This window comes from Squalius cephalus, assembly GCF_949319135.1.
Source record: "Squalius cephalus genome assembly, chromosome: 22".
Lineage (NCBI taxonomy): Eukaryota > Metazoa > Chordata > Actinopteri > Cypriniformes > Leuciscidae > Squalius > Squalius cephalus.
This window is the reverse complement of record NC_137143.1, coordinates 7,884,496-7,906,762: the sequence shown is the minus strand read 5'-3', so window position 1 is coordinate 7,906,762 and position 22,267 is coordinate 7,884,496. Positions and strand designations below refer to the sequence as shown.

The window sequence follows — 22,267 nt, the reverse complement described above, 5'->3', positions numbered from 1 at the left end:
TAATGTGCAGTAAAGACATTCCTGAAAACAATTATTTCCAAATGCCCTGAATCAACAACATAACATGAATGTGGGGATTCATTCAATTCGGTAGGCCTAAGCAGTCCTTGAAAACGTAAGATTTATTGTTATGTCAGTATGATTAAAGGGATAGTTCGGCCAAAAATGATATTTAACCCATGATTTACTCACCCTCAAGCCGTTCGAGATGCATATGTCAATCATTTTTCAGACGAACACATTTTCAGTTATTTTAGAAAATGTCTTAGATCTTTCAGTGGTTATAATGTGAAGTTATGGGGTCCACCTCCTTCAAGTCCCAAAATGTGCATGCATCCTTCACAAAAGTAATCCATCCGGCTCCAGACGCGCGTTCACGGCAGATGGATGCCGGCGTATGACGTAGGACGTAGCGTAGGAAGCGTTGTGACGTAGAACGAAGTATAGCTAAATCAAACGCTATGTCCTACGTCATACGCCGGCATCCATCTGCCGTGAACGCGCGCCGACCGTTGCCGGAAACAAGATATTTTCATTTATAAAGTTTTAAATATGTATATTTTTACGACAAAACCGCACGGATTACCCTCAGAAGGCCTTCGTTTATCCCCCTGGAGCCGGATGGATTGCTTTTGTGAAGGATGCATGCACATTTTGGGACTTGAAGGAGGTGGACCCCATAACTTGACATTATAACCACTGAAAGATCGAAGACATTTTCTAAAATAACTGAAAATGTGTTCGTCTGAAAAAAGATTGACATATGCATCTCGAACGGCTTGAGGGTGAGTAAATCATGGGTTAAATATCATTTTTGGCCAAACTATCCATTTAATATATTGCCTTGGATCCTCATGGCAAGAAATGGTTAATTTTATGTATCATATATTTGAGGGATTTAAAAAAATACATTCAGTCAACTTAATTTCTGTTTGAATTGAAAAAAAAAAAAAAAAAATATATATATATATATATATATATATATATATATATATATATTTAGTGGACGGTAAGTCTATTCATTTATATATATATAAAAAAAAAGAACTATGACAATAAAAGTCATTATTACTGGTGTATAGCTTCAAATTTGTGAACAAATGGTTCATTTTTTCAACTGTAATTTTAGTCTACACACATATTAACACTTTGTCTATTAATAGTTAATAGTATTAATAGTCTATTCACTTGTTCTTAAATAGTTCTGTTGTGATAATGAGTAATGACCAAAAATACTCTCTCATGAAAGTGATGGTTATCTTGATGATTGACATAATTAACCTATAAAAAAAAACTATTCAGCTATTAAATGTCATGAAAATCATTCAAATAATTTCATCATTCAAATAAACTTGACAAAATAATTCATTATGTGTGATGTGTGAAAAACTATTTAAATTCTGAAACGATCGACAAAAAAATGCTCATTTTATTTGTCTGCATCCTCAAACCTGCATTCTCATAAGGCAGTGATTTGACCAGGATTTAAGTCATGCGAACCCAAATGCAGCAGAAACAATTGGAAGAATTTGAAACAACTTGTGCTTTTGGCTGAAAAATATTTTATTTTAATTTATTTCTTGAAAATATATTTTTTTCAGTGCCACTAGATGTAAAAAGCAGCAGTGTGCTGTGGAAATGGGGTCAACCAGCGGTGAACTACGAGTCTCATCAAGTTATTTGGACAGACCCTTCAGTGAAGCCTGAACTCAAACTCTCATCTCACTGCCTTTCATTCATTCATCTGTTATTGTCATACTGCACATTATCAGATGCATGGGGTAAATGGGGCTTCAATGATGGCAAACATTACGAAAATAAATAAAGACACAGATGTTGGCAAAGAGGGGGAAGCTATATACAGAGTCCCTATGTGGCATGTCTGTCATTTAAAAGCACCATTAAAAGAGAAACTTGCATTGGTTTAATATCAAATTCCCTCCTTTCTCAAGCAGAGCTGGGCAGCTCTGTCATATCACAGGTTGGGTTGATGATTTTGTGTTGTAATTTTACTCGGCTTTCTTCGACTTCCTCTTGCGGGTTCCTTCACTCAGTTCCTCCTTGGTTTTGGCGGGGGACAGGGGCACAGCAGCGGCTGGTGCGGGATGGTGGTGATCATGGGCATCTTCAATGCCAAGGGGGGAGCCGAATAGCAAGTGGCACACCCAGGACTCAATGAGGGCGAACGGAGATCCATGAGAGTGTCGGGCTGTCATAAACACCTGTATAATTAATAAAACAATAGGAAATGTTCTTGAGTAATGACATTAGAAATGTCTCAGTTATTGAGATTGATTACATTTTCTCAATAAAATGTGAGTGGTACATGCCTGAGCAAAATGTCAAAGACCTAATGGATGGTGGGGGTGGTTGCCAGGGCACTGCTATTCGGTTGCTGGAGTAGTATACTTCTTTTTTTATGCGTACACTATGATATGTGTACAGTACATGTTAAAGGATGGTCACACTACACTTTTTGTTCCGCTGACTTTAATACGCATGTGAAGACCGGAAACGCAAGCTGCATTCCAAAGTTCAAGCAAAGAGTATAGAAGTAACAAGAGGCGAAACTCAATAGAACGTTCCATTGCAACAAACTCCCCCATGCGCAGAGCTGCAGCTCCGCCATCTTGGACTGAACGCAACACAGCTGTCATAGAATTGAACGATACCGGTTCAAATTCAAAAGCGGTTAAATGAACTAAAAAGTAGTTTCTAGTTTTTAATATCTCTAGAGCAGACATCCCATGTCTCCCGGAAGATCCGGGAGTCTCCCGCATATTGATAGCGGCTCCCTGATGCCCGCAAATTAGCTAAAATCACCCGGAATCTAGAGCGAGCGAGCAAGAGCGCGCAGCTCCAAACCGTGTAACGTTAGAGCACGGCAGAAAGGGTGAGGGATCGAGATATCAACATATCAACCTAAAATGTGGAACACAACTTGTTCAGATTTTTTGCTTTCATTTTCTTGCAGTTCTAAAGTAAAATATATTTTGTAATATATATATTTTATATAAAATATAAATAATTATATTTTTAAATTTGTACATTTTAATAAACTCAAACTTATATAACTTTTTTCTGTTTCACTTTCATAATTTATTTCACTTCAACAATAATCTGACAAATTAAAACAAGACCAACCATAGGTCTAAATTCCAAAGCATTCTTGAATTAACGTTACAACCATTTAAGTTTGGATAGTGATTTTCATGTTTATGCGAAAAAAAGGTGACAGTTAAAGGGTTAATTTAGTGATAACAATGAATTAATAAAGCGGTCATTTGCCAGGTTAGGTGTTCATATATCTCTGAAAGTATGCGATTTAAAAAGCCCATTTCGAGTCTTGACAATTTCGACCAAATACATAACATTAGGCTACTATTAGCAAACTGTTACTGCGGTTATGGGATAGCTTACATTAACGTTACAGCACCTGTTATCGTTGACGTTAGCTCACTTTAAAGTTAATAAAACCTTTTCTACTTTACCTCTCTGGATCTTTGGGGAATCTATGAAATGCTAGTTGATTGGTTGTACACTGGTAGTTGTTGATGGCAGAACACTGTTTTTTTCTTTGTTTCCAATTATTTCCAGACATAATGTTAATGCTGTACAGTAGTTGTGCTAACGGTAAAGCCGTTGGTTCAGTCCAAAATGGCGGCCGCGCTACCGAAGCGCCACCTAGTGGCTGTTGTCAAAACTGCAACGGAGTTTCGCCTCTTGTTACTTCTATACTCTTTGGTTCAAATGGTTCAAGTTTGGAAGAGAAGAATTTGAATACATAGGGTTGGAAGCTGGCACAACATTTTTGTATATATGATGTTTATACATAAAAAAAAGCATACACCAACGGCTTAATGGAAATGTTGTCATTTGCTCATGATTATGTCATTTTGAGCTTGTATATGATGGGTGAGGAAGAAATTACATGTAAATGAAGTTCATTTGCTGAAAATATTCTCCTCAGCCTCATGCAGTCTAATGTGCCTCTTTAGGGGATTTGGTTGGCTCAGGGTTGTTTTATTTCATATTACTGTTTTATTATTAGGCCTATTGGATTTTACTTTCATTTTACTTTAATTATATATATATATATATATATATATATATATATATATATATATATATATATATATATATATATATATATATATATATCCTGATACATGGCCATACAGACCCGGACCAGTTTAGGTTGAGTGCTGGTCTCCTTTTGCTGGTCTGAACAGCATTAAATAGTCTGTGTAAATAAGCATAAATGCCATGTCAGATGCTACTTCTGTTCCAACTTTGCAGTGTAAAGATGGCTTTTGTTGATGTTGAAAGAAAAAACTGGATCAGTAACAGTCTATAGTATTGCGATTGATCTCTACAGCCAAAACAGTCTTTTTTTTTTTTTTTTTTCATTAATTTCCTATTATCACTGTAAAGCTGATAAAGAAATGCAAATACTGACATCAGATGGAGTGTTTGAAAAGGTCATCAAAAGATGGCTGTAGCTCGCTTCGGACAGAAATGGGGGAGAAAAGAGTGGGCCCAAAAGCAAACAAATTCTACCTAAGGTACGTTCCAAAGGTGCCAAAGGATATTTTAGAAGTTGTACTGAGCACACAAAAATGATTTTAATTCTGTATAAGATTAAGTGCATGTATTTGTTTTAATTTAGCAAACAATACTCCGGCTAATATACCATTTTTTGCTGGCGTGATTGTGGCCCAGTGTCGGCTCAGTTTCAGGACCCAGTCTCGGACCAGTACCGGCTTAGTGTGCCATTTTTGCAGACGTGATTGTGGCTCAATGCCGGCAGTGTCGGCTCAGTTTTAGTACCCAGACTCCGGCCAGTACCGAGGAAGTATTCAATTCTTGTCGGCCTGATTGTGGCCCAATGCTTGCAGTTTTGGCACCCAGAATCAGGCCAGTGTATTTGGGACGATTCTGGGGCGTCATTCATCCTGCTTCTATCCCGAGTCTGGCAAACGCAACCGGCCCGAGTTATTTCTTCCGGCCTGCCGGATATGGGCCATTATCGGGCAGAACCGTTTTGGCTACCTGGGATATACAGCACAGGTCAAAAGTTTGGAAACATTACTATTTTTAATGTTTTTGAAAGAAGTTTCTTCTGCTCATCAAGCCTGCATTTATTTGATCAAAAAAATATAATATTATTATATATTATTACAATTTAAAATAATTGGTTTTCAATTTATTATAGCCTACTTTAAATTATCATTTATTTTTGTGATGCAAAGCTGAATTTTCAGGATCACTACTCCAGTCTATCACATGATCCTTTAGAAATCATTCTAATATGATGATTCATTATCAAAGTTGGAAACAGTTCTGCTGCTTAATATTTTTTCATAACCTGTGATACTTTTTTAGGATACTTTGATGAATAAAAAGTAAAAAAAATAAAAATAAAAAAAAGAAGCAAATTTTTTTAAAATAGAAATCTTTTGTAACAACAATATACACTACTGGTCAGTAATTTGGGGTCAGTAATTTTTTTCTTTCTTTTTTTGAAATAAATCAATACTTTTATTCAGCAAGGATGTGTTAAATTGATAAAAAGTGATAGTAAAGAAGATTTATATTATTAGAATTTTTTATTTTATTTTGAATAAATGCCTTTTATTCATCAAATATATTAGGCAGCAGAACTGTTTCCAACACTCATAATAAATCAGAATATTAGAATGATTTCTAAAGGATCATGTGACATGTGACACTCAAGACTGGAGTAATGATGCTGAAAATTCAGCTTTGCATTATTATTAGAACCTTTATTTTACCAGGAAAGAAGCACATTGAGATTAAGAATCTCATCACAGGAATAAATATTTTTTTTAAAGTATATTCAAATAGAAAACTATTATTTTAAGTTGTAATAATATTTCACAATATTACTGTTTTTTTTCTGTATTTTTGATCAAATAAGCCTTGATAAGCATTAGAGACTTCTTTCAAAAATATTAAAAAAACGTAATGTTTCCAAACTTTTGACCTGTACTGTATATATAGAGGACTCAATACTAAGGATTTTTTCTACTGGGCCAGTGGCCCCACCACAAAAAAAGTACTAAAGTAAATAAAATACAATAAAATCGGCTAAGTTATTTATTTATTTCTGCTGTTTTTGACCCATAACCTTAATAAATAAGGTGACACCAAGAACTACTAGCCTAACTTATTTATTTCAAATATTCTTAAAGATAAGTTAACAGTCAGAATAAAATAAGAACAAATAAATACAAAAGAACAAACATAAATGAAATAAAAAGTGCTTTTCAATTTTTCCAGGATGGTTTAATAATAGTTTTCAGGTACAGAAATTGTAAAAAGTAATCAAATGTAAAATAACACTGCATAGTCTGTATAAGTTAAATATCGATTAATCCTTATTAAAGTTACAAAAGTTTAACGCTGGCCCTGGGCCATCAGGCACTCCTTATTGTTGAGCCCTGATACAGTATATGCTTTTTTCTTCGTCACTTAAGCTCGAGGGGGTTCTGGTATATGTTTGTGTGTAATAAATGCAAATCAATATAGAAAAAAAAGAAAAAGCTATTCTCCTCATTTTATGGCAAAGAGCTGCAACAACATTCTTCAAATTGTTTCTTTTTATGTTCCATTTTAAAAATATCAACATATAGTTTGGAACAACAGACTTCCCATCTATGTGAGAGACTATTTTGCAAAGCAGAGTTCACTTCATAATACAACAGTATGATATATAAAAAAGCGATAATGACAGATTAAACTGCTGAACAAGACATCTGTATTTGCCTTGACAATCTATTGGCATTCGGTGAATAAAGGAATTTAGATTCAAATTCAGAAAGTACTGTAGCTTAGGATAGTTGTTCAGAGAACTAAAAAAGCGTTGCTTTTCTTTATTCCTTTTTTAGAAGATGGATTTCAATAGCATACCCATATATACCGTATCTATTTAACCATATTGAATGAGCTGTGCCAAAGTCCCTTTCAAGGAAAGTCTGTTCACTCAGCGGCCATATTTGCAATGCCTCCGGGCAGCTATTTCAGGCATCCAAGACCAATCCAAGGTCTACTTGAATGGTGGAATCCTGAAATCTCAAAAACTGCTTGCTGAACTCCCAATTAAATAACATATTTTAATTCAGCAGCAAAATCTGACATGAACTGTCCAACAGATGTTGTTTATTAAGGTCAAATTGCATTAAAAAAATATTTTTTTTTTCAGGTTAGACCAGCTGAAGTCTCCGGCTTCTATGGGAACCAGAGTTTCTAACGGCACAGCAGCTGCAGTGACTCAATGACTTTTTCATTTAGAAGGCGGGATGCATTCCGCCATATTGCATGTTGCAGTTCCTCCCATTCATAAGTCTTTGTATATCAGTCTTTGGCTGTGCAGGTATTGAAATGTTCTGTCTCATTGACTGAATTTCTCTAAAAGAGGCTGAATTACCTTGGATGTGGCCATGAAGAGTGTGAAGAGGCAGATGAGCATGCTCTTTGACACAGGGAGCAAGTTAGCCTCCTGAAGTGTGAACAGAATGGCTCCATAAAGACTGGCCTTGGTAGGGCTGAAAAATACAAGAATCACATTCTACACTTTTATATCATTCATTCATTTAAAACATAAACAGCTCTTTCTCACAATTTCATTGACCTGGAATGATGGATTAAAAAGGCATGAGTCATATGAACTACCTTTTTGATACTTTATGGTGTTTAAAATAATAATAATAATAATAATTTAAACAGATATGCTCACTATAACATGTCAGTAGAAAGAGATGACTTCCAAACATTCTATTTGTGTACCACCAAAGGTTTTCACTAGTGAACAGACCACTCACAATGACATGTTGAGAACTTCATTGGTCTCTGGCTTCCAGACTCCTCGCAACAGCTGCTCGAAATTGGACATGAGAGCGACCCCTGACCCTGTGAGTATTAACAGAAACAATCAGCAGAGCTGCACAGATCTCCCAAGCAAGAGTTTTTAACGGGTCTTATGGAAGTGTTACATGACCCCCAAAAATAAATCCCACTGGAGATATAAGATACTTACCCTTGACATAACCAGTAATGACCATGATCAGCCAGCCATGGTGATACGCATGGTGAGCGTGATGGACTCCAGCAGCGATTTTACGAGTCCGGACCACTTCTTTCAAGGCCACTAGCACGAGTTTCACAGGCAGAAACGCCACGCATTTGTAGAACAGGTTAAGAGGGCAGAAGAAAATCAAATACCTGAAAAAGAGAGAAAAAACATAAATAGATACTCACGCAACAACCCTATTGTTTACAGTTTCTCATGTTGGCAAGAGGATTTCATAAAGGTAGTGAACTAGGTAGTGAATAGGGTTGGGCGGTATGATGGTATAAACCTTGCCATGGAAGAAATGTGTTAGCTGGTCAATGTTTTGCTATATATTTTGATATATTCATGCAGCTATTAGTCTACAGAACTGCTTTACGTTAGTTGCACATGTAATCAATGAAGAAACATGGAGTAAATGTGGAAATGCAGAGTGGGACATATCCCAAATAAGTCAAGATGTGGAGAGAGCTGTTATTAAGGGATGTAAAACAAAGTAGTTTAGTTGTGTACAGGTTCTTGGCAACTTACCACATTAATATAGATTGTAACTGTGCAAGTCATATATCAGCTATTTATAATGGCTTCAGATGTGTTTAATCCAATCGGAATGTACAGTGAGGACTATTTGTTTGATAACATTATTTTTTCTCTTAGTAATATTGTTTTACTGCACTTATAGCACTTTGAAAAGTTAAGAGTTAATATCAAATCAGATATTTCATTGGGTTATCAAAAATAGACATGGTAAAAAAACTATCAATAATTATTATTTTTGCTGGAAATTATTCTTTTTTTAAATATAATTTTAGTTTTAATTGTAACTTCTTTTTTATTACTTTTTTTTGTTACATTTCCGGCAAAATTAACTATTTTGTGATATATTACATTACTACAAATTCAAAAATATGCATACTGTGATGTAATATTCTGAAAGATGACTTATTACAATGAGTTTTGACATTATAACTAAGTTATTATCATGTTATAAACTGGATGCAAAAGCACAATTTTCATTTTACATCAAGGTCTGTCTTAAAGTTCTTGAAATGATCTTCGAGGTAACTTCAAAGTGGACATGCATTGAACCATTTCAAAGATCCTCACCACACAGCTGAGGCCAGGAGGATGTGACTGTTGTTATGGAAATAGTCGATGGGAGACACACCAAGCATGATGTCTGCTAGTATGTAGCTCCCAAAACAGTAGAGCATTGCACAGAGCCATGAGGCCACTGGGCTTCTACGGGACACTTCCACAGCACCTGATCAACACAGACCATTACATGTGACAATAACACTTTCACTTTTCAACACTTAACATTTACAAAAAAAAAGTCTAAAACTCCATAAACTTTAATTTAAAAAGTTCAATTCTGTTCTTCCAACACAAAGGAGAAACTTCAAGATATAGTTATTCAGTGAAAATATTCCCTTGTTGCAGTGAACTGGATTCATGGATCAGTTGAGTCAAAAAACTGCATTAACTGATTCATTAAAAAAATTGACTTCTCTCATGTACTTTTATGATATTTTTAGGGTACTTTGTTCTTATTAGAGCCTGAAAGTTCACTGTACTGTAATTGCACCGAAAAGTTCACCATACTCCAAAAAAGGTTTTAGAACAACATGAGGGTTATAAAGAGTAAATAAAGAGAACATTTTTATTTTGGGGTGAACTAATCACTTAACTCCTTTATACAAAAAGTCAATACGTTTTGAATAAACTTGTGAAGTTCATACACAGACACACCAAAGAGTTTCAGAAATCCATCAACATACTTCAAATTTTTAAATTGCTTCATTCAAGTTGTGTATAGTAGCTAATGACGTACATTAACAACATATGGTTTTGATAAGAAATGAGAAAAATGCAAAATAGTAGTGTTTCAGTGGTCTCTGGATATCTGGACCCGTTCGGACACTAACCATTCATCTCAGCTGCTAATCATTTAGTTCATCACCACAGTGTATTTAAGTTCCTCCTTGTTCACGCTTCAGTTGTCAGTTGTTATTTGTGTTAGTGCACACTGTTACACCTGCTGCCTTCTATAATCCTGTCGTCCATCTTCATCTTCTTCCTCATCTTGTCAGAACAACAATGGATGATGCAGCCAAATTCACTGCGATCACTTGTGAGAGCCTGGATCTTTTGAGTTTTACTGAAAACTTCTGTCGTCTTGCCATCACCAGCCCCTTCAACGACGAGACCCTGAAGCCTTTGTTCTGGATCGGGGCTAACTATCACCATCCTATAGACCTCCCAGATACCTCTGGACTAAACAGGAGGGACGCCATCAACTCACCGGACCCAGAGCCCGTTTCACCACCTGCGACCACGGAGGAATAGTATGAGCCCCGTCGCATCAGCCAGAGCGCGAGGATATGTGGACAGCTTTGACCCTCGGCCCGGAAGAGGAGCCCCCCAGTGAGTCTGACCAGGGGCGTGAGCCTGCGACATCTGTTCTAGGGTATAATGGTGGAAATAGAGACTGAGGACTGGCTGATGGACTTATCGTCTTATGGACTTATCAAGGTATCGTCTCCCACCCCATCCCGTTTCATGTTCCTCATCACTCTTCCTAGACAGCACTATGAATTGTTTGGACAGTAATTTGTTTGTTTTTTTCAGAACATTCATCACTGTTTCTAGACATCACAATGGACTTTTTGAACTCTGATTTGTCTGTTTGTTCAGAACCTTCATCGCTGTTTCTAGACAACACAAGGACCTGCTTGGACTTTATATTACCTTCAAGCTCGTCTTGTTTCCATCTGCCTCCGTCACTGCCCTTCTCAGGCAATCCTCCAGCCCAACCTCTGCTGAGGGTTTGTAGCCCCTCGATATATATCCTGGAATGCCATGCTGTAACGTCGAGCCTCAGGTCGAGCAACCGGATCTTGTGGCTCTGCCTCCGGCCTGTGATCAGCTCGCTCCGTCGACCTGTCGGCTCCGCCTTGGCTCCTCCCACATTTGGCTCCACCAGAAACCCTCAGCCTTTCAACTCCACTGGGTTCCCTCGCTCCACCGGCTCCCCCTCAGTCAGTCGTCACTCCACCTCCGCCACAGACTTGCGGATCTTCCGCTATGCTCTGTTCCTCCACCCCTGCGGCTGCAGCGGGCTCCTCCTTACCTTCAGGTAAGCCTCGGTCCTACATCACACCGGCATCATCTCAGTCCTCAGGTACTCTGGCTTCACCTCAGACGCTCGTCGCCGCGGCATCGCCTAGGCCTCCTGTGCCTGGAGCAGACTCTCTGTCTGCACCCTGGGATCCATCGCCTCCGCCTCCGTCGGTCGTCCCCCAGTTGACGTCAGCCTCTACTCCACATTGGCTCCTCCCTCCCTCGACTCCGCTGTGGGCTGTCGTCTGTGGGCTCTAGGTCCGTTCCTTTGGACGTCTCTACCATAATCGCCGCCGGGGTCTCATCTTTGTCCGGATATCAACATCCCTTCACCATCTCCTGTCTTCTTTCTTGTGTCATCACCTTGGCCACTTCCAAAACCCCTCCATCCCTCCCTCACTTCTTCTATTATGACACAAGGTCGTGCCTACTGGGAGGGGGGTTCTGTCAGGAATATCTGGACCCATTCATTATTAGTTTCACTTTCATGGATTTTTAGTTTGTATTCATCAGTCACATGTGTTCTTTCTCTTTGTTTCCCGCCACTCATCTGTTCCCATGGACACTAACCATTCATCTCAGCTGCTTATCATTTAGCTCAATTTAAAAGGTAGTTAAATTCCTATTCCTCCTTGTTCTTCAGTTATCAGTTGTTATTTGTGTTAGTGCACAATGTTATGCCTGCTGCCTTCTAGTTTAATAAAACCTTGTTTATGTTCTATAAACCTGTCTTCCTCTTCTTCTTCATCTTGTAACAGTCTCAGACTTTGGGAGCCCATTGTACTTTATTCAATGTAAAACAAAATTTTGTGAAATTTATGGTAACATATTTGCAACTGTGGTTGCCAAAACCAGACCATAAAAAATACAGTCACAACATTTTAAGTTTTTCAGCTATAACTTTATTAAAAAATTATTTATAAAATGTATTTTAATATTTTAATGTACTGACAACCACCTTAAAACAGGTGATAAATAGAACCACATAATAAATAAAAGTTCATCACAAGTAGCTTTCCTTAAAGGGATAGTTCACCCAAAACTGAAAATTAGTCCATGATTTACTCACCCTCAAGCCATCCTAGGTATATATGACATTCTTCTTTCAAACGAATACAATCAGAGTTATATTAAAAACTGTCCAAGCTTTATACTGGTTGACACGATTAACACGATGGTTATAATTTTAGTCAATAAAGTTTTAAATATGGATATTTTTCTTACACTAACGCATCGCTTCACTCTAGAAGGCCTTTATTAACCCCCTGAGATGTGTGGAGCACTTTTATCATGGATGGATGCACTTCAAAACAGAAACGGGCATTCACTGCAGTTATAAAGAGCCAGGACATTTTTTTATATAACTCCGATTGTATTCGTCTGAAAGAAGAATGTCACACACAGCTGCTTGAGGGTGAGTAAATCATAGGGTAATTTTTATTTTTGGGTGAACTATACCTTTAAGCTGAGGTAAATCATTATATACAGAAGGTGCACAGTGACACTAAAATAATGAAATAAATGTTAATTTAACAACATAAGATGTAACATAATACCCTTTGTACATAACTGGTAAGAAAAAAACTAAGAAGAAATTTATTTATTTCAATGAAAAAACAATGAATGTGAGCTTTTCTAAGAATGTCAATTTCAATGTCAATTTATTTAAAGTTTTTCGCTGAAAATTATAAGATGATTTGTCCTTTTTCACATCCAAAAACTAATTTAACTGTAAATTACACTAAACATCAACTGTTTGGTTACCGACATTTTAGAAAAACTTGAGGGTGAGTAAATAGATGAAAGAATTGTTTTTTTTTTTTTGTGAACTATCCCTTTAATTAATTAACAGTAAGTTCTCTTATTTTATACGGTGAAAATCTGTAATAGATTCAAATACCGTTGAATTTGTACAGTCTTTTACCATTAAAATGACAACAATTGTTTTACAGTGAATACCATCAAAAACATTACTCTCTAAAGCAGTGTAGGGTTTACCACATGATTTCTGACACCACTAAGACATGTTGTATATCAAGATCTTGGGGTCCACACCACCCCTCTGAAATCTCCAGGGATGAACACATCTCACAGAACAGGTGTAGCTTGGTTAGTTACACACCCAACAGGCATTTTGAATGAAAAATGATCCTCTCGAATGTGGCCTAAAAATAAACAGAAGCCTAAAGCTTTTTGTTCGTCTCAAACTGCAGACCTGTTTCACACCACGACATCCAACATGCACAAACAGCTGACAGGATGAGCTTCAGCTAGCAACTGGCTAATGTTTGGACAAAGTGGTGGATATACTGTATATATGCAGTATATCAAATGTTTCACCGTCTATGGTGCTTTATCACAAGTTTGTGAATTGTATGTAAATGGTATGAGAGTATTATATTCTATAACTGTGGCCTGGTATATCTGAATATATATATTAAGTGATGGCAAGTTGTGGTGATCAACTATTACTTTTGTTTTCTTGTTTACTTGTTTACTTTTACTTTACGTTTTCATCAGACAATTCTTTAAATTAAAGCATGGAAAAATAAATCTCACCTAAAACTATTACTGCTGGTGTATTACTTATGTGTGAATTGCACTAGTCAAAATGTCACCCCAAAATTAAAAAAAACAGTTGAGCATGCACATTTCCCCCAATTCACATAAAAAAATATCTCATTCTCATTACCATAATGCAAAAAAAAAAAAAAAAAAAAAAAAAAAAACCGGGTTATATAGCCTACATAGGCTATTACTTGTTCAATTTTTTTTTTTTTTTTTTTTTTTTTAAGTCCAGGTAGAGAATCATCATTGAGAATAATAGGAATTACAAAGTCATAGTAAAACGATCCTGACAAACATGAATTTGCTTAACAAATTTATTGGGCTTCGTTTTGTCCTCTCGTCTGCTGCTGTCTATTTAGGGCGCTTCTATTTATTGCAGTGAGACTCGCAGTGGAATGCGCACGGACTCTATCGTGTTTCGAGGAGGCTCTTCGAGAGTGGGACAACTCTTCACCATAGAGAAAATACTGATTAAGACGTAGAGACATGGATAAAATATTGAATAGCCTACGGACGAACAGGACTGTTCTGCATTCTATTGCAAAAACAATGTCAGAGTTACAATGAACCCTGAGTCAAATTACATAACACTTGTTGAAAATAATAATTAGCCTATGAATTGAGAATGAATTGTTTCATATTAAAGATGTTAATTATTATAATTAGTAGCCCATGCTATTGATCTAAATTATGTAAATGCCTAAATATAAAACAAATCGTCATTTTAATTGAACCAAAATAAAGCTCTACAGCAAGATTCTGTTGTTATCTCTAAACAACAATTCCACTTACCTGGTTCATATTTGAGGTAGAGAATTGACACGATATAATAAGCGAGATCAAAAACTGGAAACATCGCCATTTTCGAGAAATACTGGGCAATTTCGCCCAGATTAAGGACATCTAGCACATCCATGATGTTCGACCCTACCGCATGAACAGATCTTCAAGAGACTCGCCGTGTGCACGAGTGAAAGGGTTCACTCACATGCAGATGCCTATTAATACACAGCAAGCTCAGGCGCACTACTGAGGCGAAATCAACACACACGGACACTGCTCGCGCGGAGGAGATACTGCCACTTACTGGATGACCGCGACATGCGCGCGCCGAATCGATTATCAAGCCATTTCGAAAAAAAAATTAATAATAATAATAATAAAAAAAAATTAAATAAATAAATAAATAAATAAATAAATAAATAAATAAATAAATAAATAAAATAAAAGTCATTGTTTCATATTTCCATGGTCATGGCCCTGCTTTTTTTTTTTTTTTTAAATAAATACTTGAAGAAAAGAAAAGGGGGGGGGGGGGGGGGGAAACATTAACAACAATTATCATCATTGTCATAACATAATACAACAATACTCCAGAGTCCTTCAGTCTCTCAGTCCAGATTAAGTCCTTAAACACAGCCACTGTGTTTCCTATAGCTTTTACGTTTTAAGAGAACTCAAAAGATTCAAAATACATTTTCATTTCAGGTTAAATCTTAAAAAAGGATTGCATTTAGACAATGTACATTTTTGAATGTGATATTTAGCTAACAGAAAATAAGATACATTCGTGAAAACCAAAAATTACATTTCCATTGTAAATTCAAAGTTAGGATTCGCATCACATTTGATAAAATCACAGACGTCACACCAAAAGGTCAGTTAAGCAGTAGTTTCAGGTTTCTCTAAACAGAAAGAACAGATATCATTCTTAAGTCTTTTGAGAGAGCACTTATCTGGGCAAAACCTATGAATTAACTTAAAGGTAATTTCTCTCATTTTGTTAGTTATCAGGTATTTGTGAGGTAATGTCCAAACTTTTTTTCCAGGGAATGTCACTTACAAAACCATTAAGAAATGACATATGGCATAGAAACAGATTCCTTCTGAAACAAGACTTTTTTTGTTTTTTTGGATGAAGAAAGGCACTGTTTAATGTCTCCACTGAGTGACAAAAAGACAAAAAAGAAAATCCTTTAAAAAGCACCACAATTGCAAACTCTTTTGGAGTAACAGGAATTCCATGCAAATTCAGAATAGTGGAACCATCTTGATTGAAAAGTTGAGATACAAAAATAATAACATTTTTAAACCAACTATCAAAGAAAAGAGATTTATGTCCTTATTATTCTTAATTATATAAGAGTGAGGTGTACAGTTGTGTTTAAAGATGAGGGACCAAGCTAATAACATTTGCCTAAAAAGGGAACAGGGATTTTCATTATATTACAGGTTAATACGAACTTTAAACCCCCTAGGGATCAGATTCCAGATAGATGTGGGCTTATTAAATCAAGAAAGTGTAAACCCCAACCCCCCCCCCCCGTGATGTCATGCGTCACCGCTTCCCAAACGCTCAGATGCCCCAAGAAAACAAAAGGTGCTAATATGTGACCCTGGACCACAAAACCAGTCGCATGGGTCAATTTTTGGAAATTGAGATTTATACATAATCTGAAAGCTGAATAAATAAGCTTTCCATTGATGTATGGATTTGTTGGGATGGGACAGTATTTGGCCAAGATACAACTATCTGAAAATCTGGAATCTGAGGGTGCAAAACAAATCAAAACATTGAGAAAATGGCCTTTAAAGTTGATCATTTATGTTCGCGATTGTGCTGCATTCACTCACAAAAAGAAATGTTTTATATATTTTTGGTAGGAAATTTACAAAATATCTTCATGGAACATGATCTTTACTTAATATCCTAAGGATTTTTGGCATAAAAGAAAAATCGATATTTTTGACCCATACAATGCATTGTTGGCTATTGCCACAAATATACCAGTGCGACTTATGACTGGTTTTGTGATCCAGGGTCACATATACACTCACGATGTGATATAATACTACCGAAAAATTATAATCCTGTCATATGCTATTCTTTGAATATGCTTTCTTTGCATTATAGCCTTTAGTTTGGTGTTTCAATGGTAGGAATGGATTTTTGGTCATGTAACATGGTGAACATTAAAATATAAATTTAGAATGGAAAACATGGGAAATTCATGTGTGTGTGTGGTTTTTTTTTTTTTTTTTTTCTGATGGCAATAGCTTGTTTTTTTGTACCATGGTACAAAATCTACTAAAAAGTGAACAGTTGGATCAACTTTAAAAAATTACTTCAATTGGTAACACTTAAAGAAATGAAGTTTTCTCAACTTAAATTATCACGTTTTTCACTATAAAATGTGATAATTTAAGTTGAGAAAACTTAATTTCTTTAGGTGTTACCAATTGAAGTAATTTTTTTAAGTTGATCCAACTGTTCACTTTTTACAGTACATTGCTACATTATTTACATGACCAAAGCTGATTTGCTCAGCTGATTCTGCAGCCAAAGAGCTTGCTTGATCAACTTTTAAATAGTCTGGTTGAGTGAGTGTAAGCAGTGCGCTGTTAGAGCTCCTCTGAAACCCTCCACCTCCCCCAGCTCCACCTGTTGAGATCTGCTTCGGAATTTATGTAGCTTATGTCTGTTACTGCAGGTTGATTTTTTTTTTTTTTTTTTTTTTTTTTTCACAGTTTGATTTCCGCCAACCACCACCGAGATCACCACATAACATTGCCATATCCATGAACATGCTAAAATTATTCAGCAGTTGCCATGATTAAAATGCTGACTTATTAACCATAAAACCTAAAATTGTATTAGTAAAATTAAAATTGATTGTAAAAGTAAATAAATCAGCTAATATATGTTATTATTGTTATTACTATTATTTTTGTTTTTGGTGTTGTTTTTGGACCTTTGAAGGGGGTGCATGCAGCTGTTGCATATCGGAGTGCTCAGGAGCAGAATTGCCGTGTTCTTTTTCAGCCGTCAGGTGGCGATGATGATCCACCGACTTATACTCTACTTATACAAAGATCGAAGAAGAAGAGGACGAACCGAGGCGGATATAATCGGCCAAAATGATCGGAGATCTTTTAATTGTGGGGTAAATTGCACTGTTTCTTTTAATGCTGGAAACGTTTTTTATTAAATAGGAAGTTATTTGTGATGTTCATATGTCTAGTATATGAATGTCACTGTGTAACAGCTGTTTGTTTTCCTGTCCACGTCACACATCTTCTTGCGTTTTCAGCACACTGCTCATGAACGCTGGCGCTGTGCTCAACTTTAAACTGTAAGTAAAGACACAAAAGTTATGTGACAGTTTTAGTTTCGAGGAGATTGCTTGCTAATCGTTTCGGTGTCTTTGCGCAGAAAGAAGAGGGAAACACAGTCTCAAGGGTTTGGTGATGAATCTGGATCATCCAGTACTGGTAACAGCAAATCTTGAACGTTGTAACGAAGTAATAGTTCATTTAGTGCTGTAATATTAATTCACTGATAGTAAAATACTTCCTTTTTGGTCATCATGAAGTGTCAACTATAGTTTTTATTATTATTATTATTATTGATGTCCCTTGGTATAAACATCTATCTGTCTATCTATGAAAAATGTCAAAAGTGTTGTTGTAGTGGTCCATGTTGTAAAAAGTATATAAAGACTAGAATATTATTAGATAAATGCTGTATTTCTGCCTCCAGAATTTAAATTTTTCCAAGTAGCCCTGTATCATATTTGACTCTTATCATGTATTATTTGTATTTAGGTGACAACATCAGAGAGTTTTTGCTGAGTCTGCGGTACTTTCGCATATTCATATCCCTTTGGAACATTTTCATCATGTTTTGCATGATCGTGTAAGTATTGACATCCTACTTTCACGCTGTTATGCAATATTAAAAGCTGTTTTGTGGAGGTGTTACTATGTAATAGTGTTCTTTGTCTTTTTTTTTTTTCAGGTTATTTGGATCATAATACATGGCTGTTACAGTGAGGATGACTACAGACACAAAATATTTAATTATTGGGCGGATCTCATGTAATGGTTATATTGTAATGGTGCAGAACGTCTTTAAGTCTTATACATAGACTCACCAGTCATCTGTATATTTTGTACAAAAGTGTGTATGATTAATATTGCTTTTACTTTTTGTTAATCAAATGAGGACAGGGCACATGGGAATTAGTTTTTGTTCAAATAAAAAGTAGAGTTTAAAACTGCTGTGCTCTACAGAGAAGAGTGAGAACAGCCTTCTCACAGTACCCTATAGAACTACTGCCAGGTATTTTACCCAAAAAGAGTTAGGTTTAAATTAATGTGCAGTCTAGTAATGTAAAATCTCTGTATGGGAGATGATCATGAATTGAAACAATAAATTACACCTCTTAAAAGCTACTGCTTGATTAATGTTAAACACTTTTTAAAAATTGTGTACAGTAGAAAATTCAATTCTGCTATGAAAATGTCAGTGTTAAATGCATCGAGGCACTTTTCTTTCAGGTTAGGAATAAATATTTACCTGAAGTATCATACACCACATTGACTGACCCACACTAAAAGATTTTTTTAAATGGGAGACCATAAATGTCAAAAAAAGTTGTTCCTATAGTCAGTGTGAAGTGCCACGATGTGACAAAAATGGCACAACACACGATTCCATTCACAAACAACCAGATTCCAGACTGTGAACTCAGGAAATCTCAGTCAAACATTATCTTGTAGCGTGTGAGTGCTGTTAGTTTGCAGAAGCACCAGTCCTGAGGATCTTACTGAACTCTTTAAATTCCTACCAGTTTTATACACTTTTAGCCTACACACCATTTCAAGGTCAAAGAAATGGCATGTTAAAAATCACTTGAATCAATTAGAAAATACGTATGTATGCATTGAAATTACAGGACTTTATTTTCAAGGACTACAATTAGAGATCACATTTATCAAACAATATCGGTTGTATTTAGGGATTTTTAAACTCAAATTACAGCTAAGGTATCCAAAAATACAATGCATTTAATAATATATTAAAGTTTATAATGACTTATTCTTAAATTTTGTATTATAATTCTGGCATACAAACCCTGTGACATAGGTCACAAACCAACCATTAAATTCACTCAGCTGCCAGTTATAACATGGCACAAAAAACGCAAAGTTTTGATAGTTCAGGTTTATTAAAAAAAAAAAAAAAAAAGGTTTTTCTCCCTCATCACAGGTAAATGTGGGCTGCTTGGTAGAGAACGCACCTCCATGTAGGTTTGGCACTGAAGGGCCATCAGGGTACAAATCTCTCAAAGCCCTAGAAGGTGTACAAGAAACCATAAGACTTTCAAATTGAAGTTAGTTTCTTTTCCATTCTTTATATATACACAAATACTAGGAAAACACACCTCAACTGCCTCATGTTGCCATCCATCAAAGGTCACTCATTTAAAGGTCCTCTTGAATTACCGAATTTGATCTTCTGAAAGGGACACAAAAGTAAATTAAAGAACAAGAAATGCACCTCTAACTTTGTATGCCAACAAGTCTGGTGGCGCTTCAGATAAATTGGCTTAAAGGTTAGAGCAATCGTCAACACTATCGATCTGCTGGGGAAAAAAGATCAGTCATCACGTGCACCAAGTAAATGGCAAACACAGACAGTGTCCCGAGAACATGTTCAGCCTTACCTGTTTGAGAGAGTGTAGGACTTATGAAACGAAGCCAGATGAACAGGTTATTCATTTGGTCCTAGCATGATCTGTGGGGAAGGAAGCAGTAAAGGTGAAATGCCTTAATAAACCTTACATTTATTATTCTTGCAACGGTCTGGTTGCTCAGTTCATTTGGCTTATTTTTTTTTATTTTTTTTTTTAAGTCAACAGAGTCGATCTGCTGGGGAAAAAAGATCAGTCATCATGTGCACCAGGTTAATGACAAACACACTCTCCCAACAAAAGGTTCAGCCTTACATTACCTGTTTGAGAGCACAAAGCCAGATGAACAGGTGGTCCTAGCATGATCTGTGGGGAAGGGAGTAGTAAAGATGAATTGCCTTAATAGATCTTAAATTTATTGTTCTTGCAACTGTCTGGTTGCTCAGTTCACTTGGCTTATTTTTTTTTTTTTAAATGAAGTCAACATAGTCGATCTGCTGGGGAAAAAAGATCAGTCATCATGTGCACCAGGTAAATAACTTACACAGACAGAACAAGTTCAGCCTTACCTGTTTGAGTGCGTGTAAGACTCATGAAACAAAGCCTGATGAACGGGAGGTTATCCATTAGGTTTTAGCATGGTCTGTGGGAAGGGGAGTAGTAAAGGTCAATTACCTTAACAAAAACTTGAATCTCTAGTTGTTACAACAGTCTGGTTTCTCAGTTAATTTGGCTTTTTTATTTATTTAAGTCAACAGGGTCGATCTGCTGGGGAAAAACGATTAGTCATCATTGCTACCAGAGGTTTTGAACAAGAGTCTAGGGTGAATCTGAACTCACCAAGATCTGAGTATGCGCTAGAGCAAAGCTCCATTTCCCAACAGCCCACATACTGTAAAACAAACAAAATAAAGCGAGTCAAATATATTGAAAGAAAAAATTAAGCAACTACAAATAATCTGCTACAAAGTAACTGAAATAACAGCCGGTATGAAGCTACGATGAAACACTCACATTAACAGCATGTGTTTGTACATTTATTTACGTTGTATGTGAGTAAACGTTACAATATTCAATCAATCAAGTTTCCAAGGACTAAAAACCTTTCCGCTTCCAACGGAAACGAGCCACGTGGTCAGAGCCTAAACTATACAAATCCTCCTTCATTTTAGTTTTTTAATCCAAACAATTTAAGCACAACGCGTATTTTTCAATAACTTTATACAAAATAGCATTTTTCTAAAAACACTTCTCGAAGATAAATAGAAGTAAACTGCTTACCCTGCAGAAAGAAGAAGGAACTGGGAAGAACAAGTAGGCGACCACGCGTTATATAGTCCGCGGCCGCGCGCATGCGCACTTGCGCAGTGATAGATTGTTGCGATTACAAAGACAAATGCGACAAACCCAAAGGCTATATTTTAACATAATTTTAACCATTCAGGATGTGATGTTACACGCAAAAAAAAACAAAAAAAAAAAAAACAAAAAAAAAAACAGCTTGGGTCCCTCTTTATGTTATTGTGTTGTTATTTATTTAGAATAAATGCACATCCCTGAAGATTATCACTAGATTGACCATGATCATGAATTGCAATATGCAATAATAGGCTACTCTTGTTTTAAGAGTTTTTTTTAAAAATCCCTTTTTAATTTATATGGTTGAAAATAATTTGTATAAAAATCACAAGTGTCGCTGTAGGCTACATAAGAACAAAATTAATTTTCCATTTTTTCCCCATTGCAACATAACGTAAAATGATTTTACTACCTGGAACATTTCGAAACATACTTTAGATAAAACAAAAAATGGCTTTAAAATTGCTAGTTGACGATTCATCTCCTTGTTTTACCATATTTTTTCCGGAAGGTGGCAGTATAGGCTAAATTGGAAATTTGCTTTCCTTTTAAAAGTGCCCACTTGTCTTATGAGGTTACTAGAGGTTACTAAAGTACAATACATACTCCTTTACGTTGTAGAATGTCAGCTTAAAAAATTGCTATAACC

At 36.1% G+C, this 22,267-nt stretch overlaps 2 protein-coding genes and 1 long non-coding RNA gene across 4 annotated transcripts; 1 reads left to right on the top strand and 2 right to left on the bottom strand.

Annotated features, from left to right (window-relative positions):
* Positions 1-1,411: 1,411 nt before the first annotated feature.
* Positions 1,412-14,841, bottom strand: tmem38a (transmembrane protein 38A). The gene is made up of 6 exons (XM_079856792.1): positions 14,576-14,841; positions 9,200-9,356; positions 8,060-8,244; positions 7,845-7,932; positions 7,451-7,568; positions 1,412-2,222 (listed from the first exon to the last, which is right to left on the bottom strand). The coding sequence occupies exons 1-6, from the start codon at positions 14,697-14,699 to the stop codon at positions 2,010-2,012; spliced, it is 885 nt and encodes a 294-aa protein (XP_079712918.1). The 5' UTR covers positions 14,700-14,841; the 3' UTR covers positions 1,412-2,009.
* Positions 14,842-17,647: 2,806 nt separating this feature from the next.
* Positions 17,648-19,159, top strand: smim7 (small integral membrane protein 7; the record flags this gene model as incomplete). Of its 2 annotated transcripts, XM_079856459.1 has the most annotated exons (5): positions 17,648-17,727; positions 17,875-17,916; positions 17,997-18,055; positions 18,389-18,479; positions 18,582-19,159. In XM_079856459.1, the coding sequence occupies exons 1-5, from the start codon at positions 17,702-17,704 to the stop codon at positions 18,595-18,597; spliced, it is 234 nt and encodes a 77-aa protein (XP_079712585.1). In that variant the 5' UTR covers positions 17,648-17,701. The 2 variants fall into 2 exon arrangements, with proteins under 2 accessions (XP_079712585.1, XP_079712586.1); XM_079856460.1 differs by lacking the exon at positions 18,582-19,159 and having other exon boundaries at positions 18,389-18,483.
* A 345-nt stretch (positions 19,160-19,504) lies between these two features.
* LOC307149870 lies at positions 19,505-21,619 on the bottom strand. Its single transcript, XR_013819632.1, has 7 exons — positions 21,541-21,619; positions 21,100-21,151; positions 20,829-20,902; positions 20,580-20,625; positions 20,293-20,363; positions 20,011-20,084; positions 19,505-19,919 (listed from the first exon to the last, which is right to left on the bottom strand). It is a non-coding gene; the product is annotated as an uncharacterized lncRNA (long non-coding RNA).
* Between the last annotated feature and the right edge of the window lie 648 nt (positions 21,620-22,267).

Coding starts and splice junctions, on each gene's coding strand:
- tmem38a (XM_079856792.1), bottom strand. CDS start 14,699: ATGGATGTGCTAGATGTCCTTAATCTGGGCGAAATTGCCCAGTATTTC. Junction 8,245..9,199: donor CTCCTGGCCTCAGCTGTGTG/GTGAGGATCTTT, acceptor TCTCTTTTTCAG/GTATTTGATTTTCTTCTGCC. Junction 7,933..8,059: donor CATTACTGGTTATGTCAAGG/GTAAGTATCTTA, acceptor TAATACTCACAG/GGTCAGGGGTCGCTCTCATG.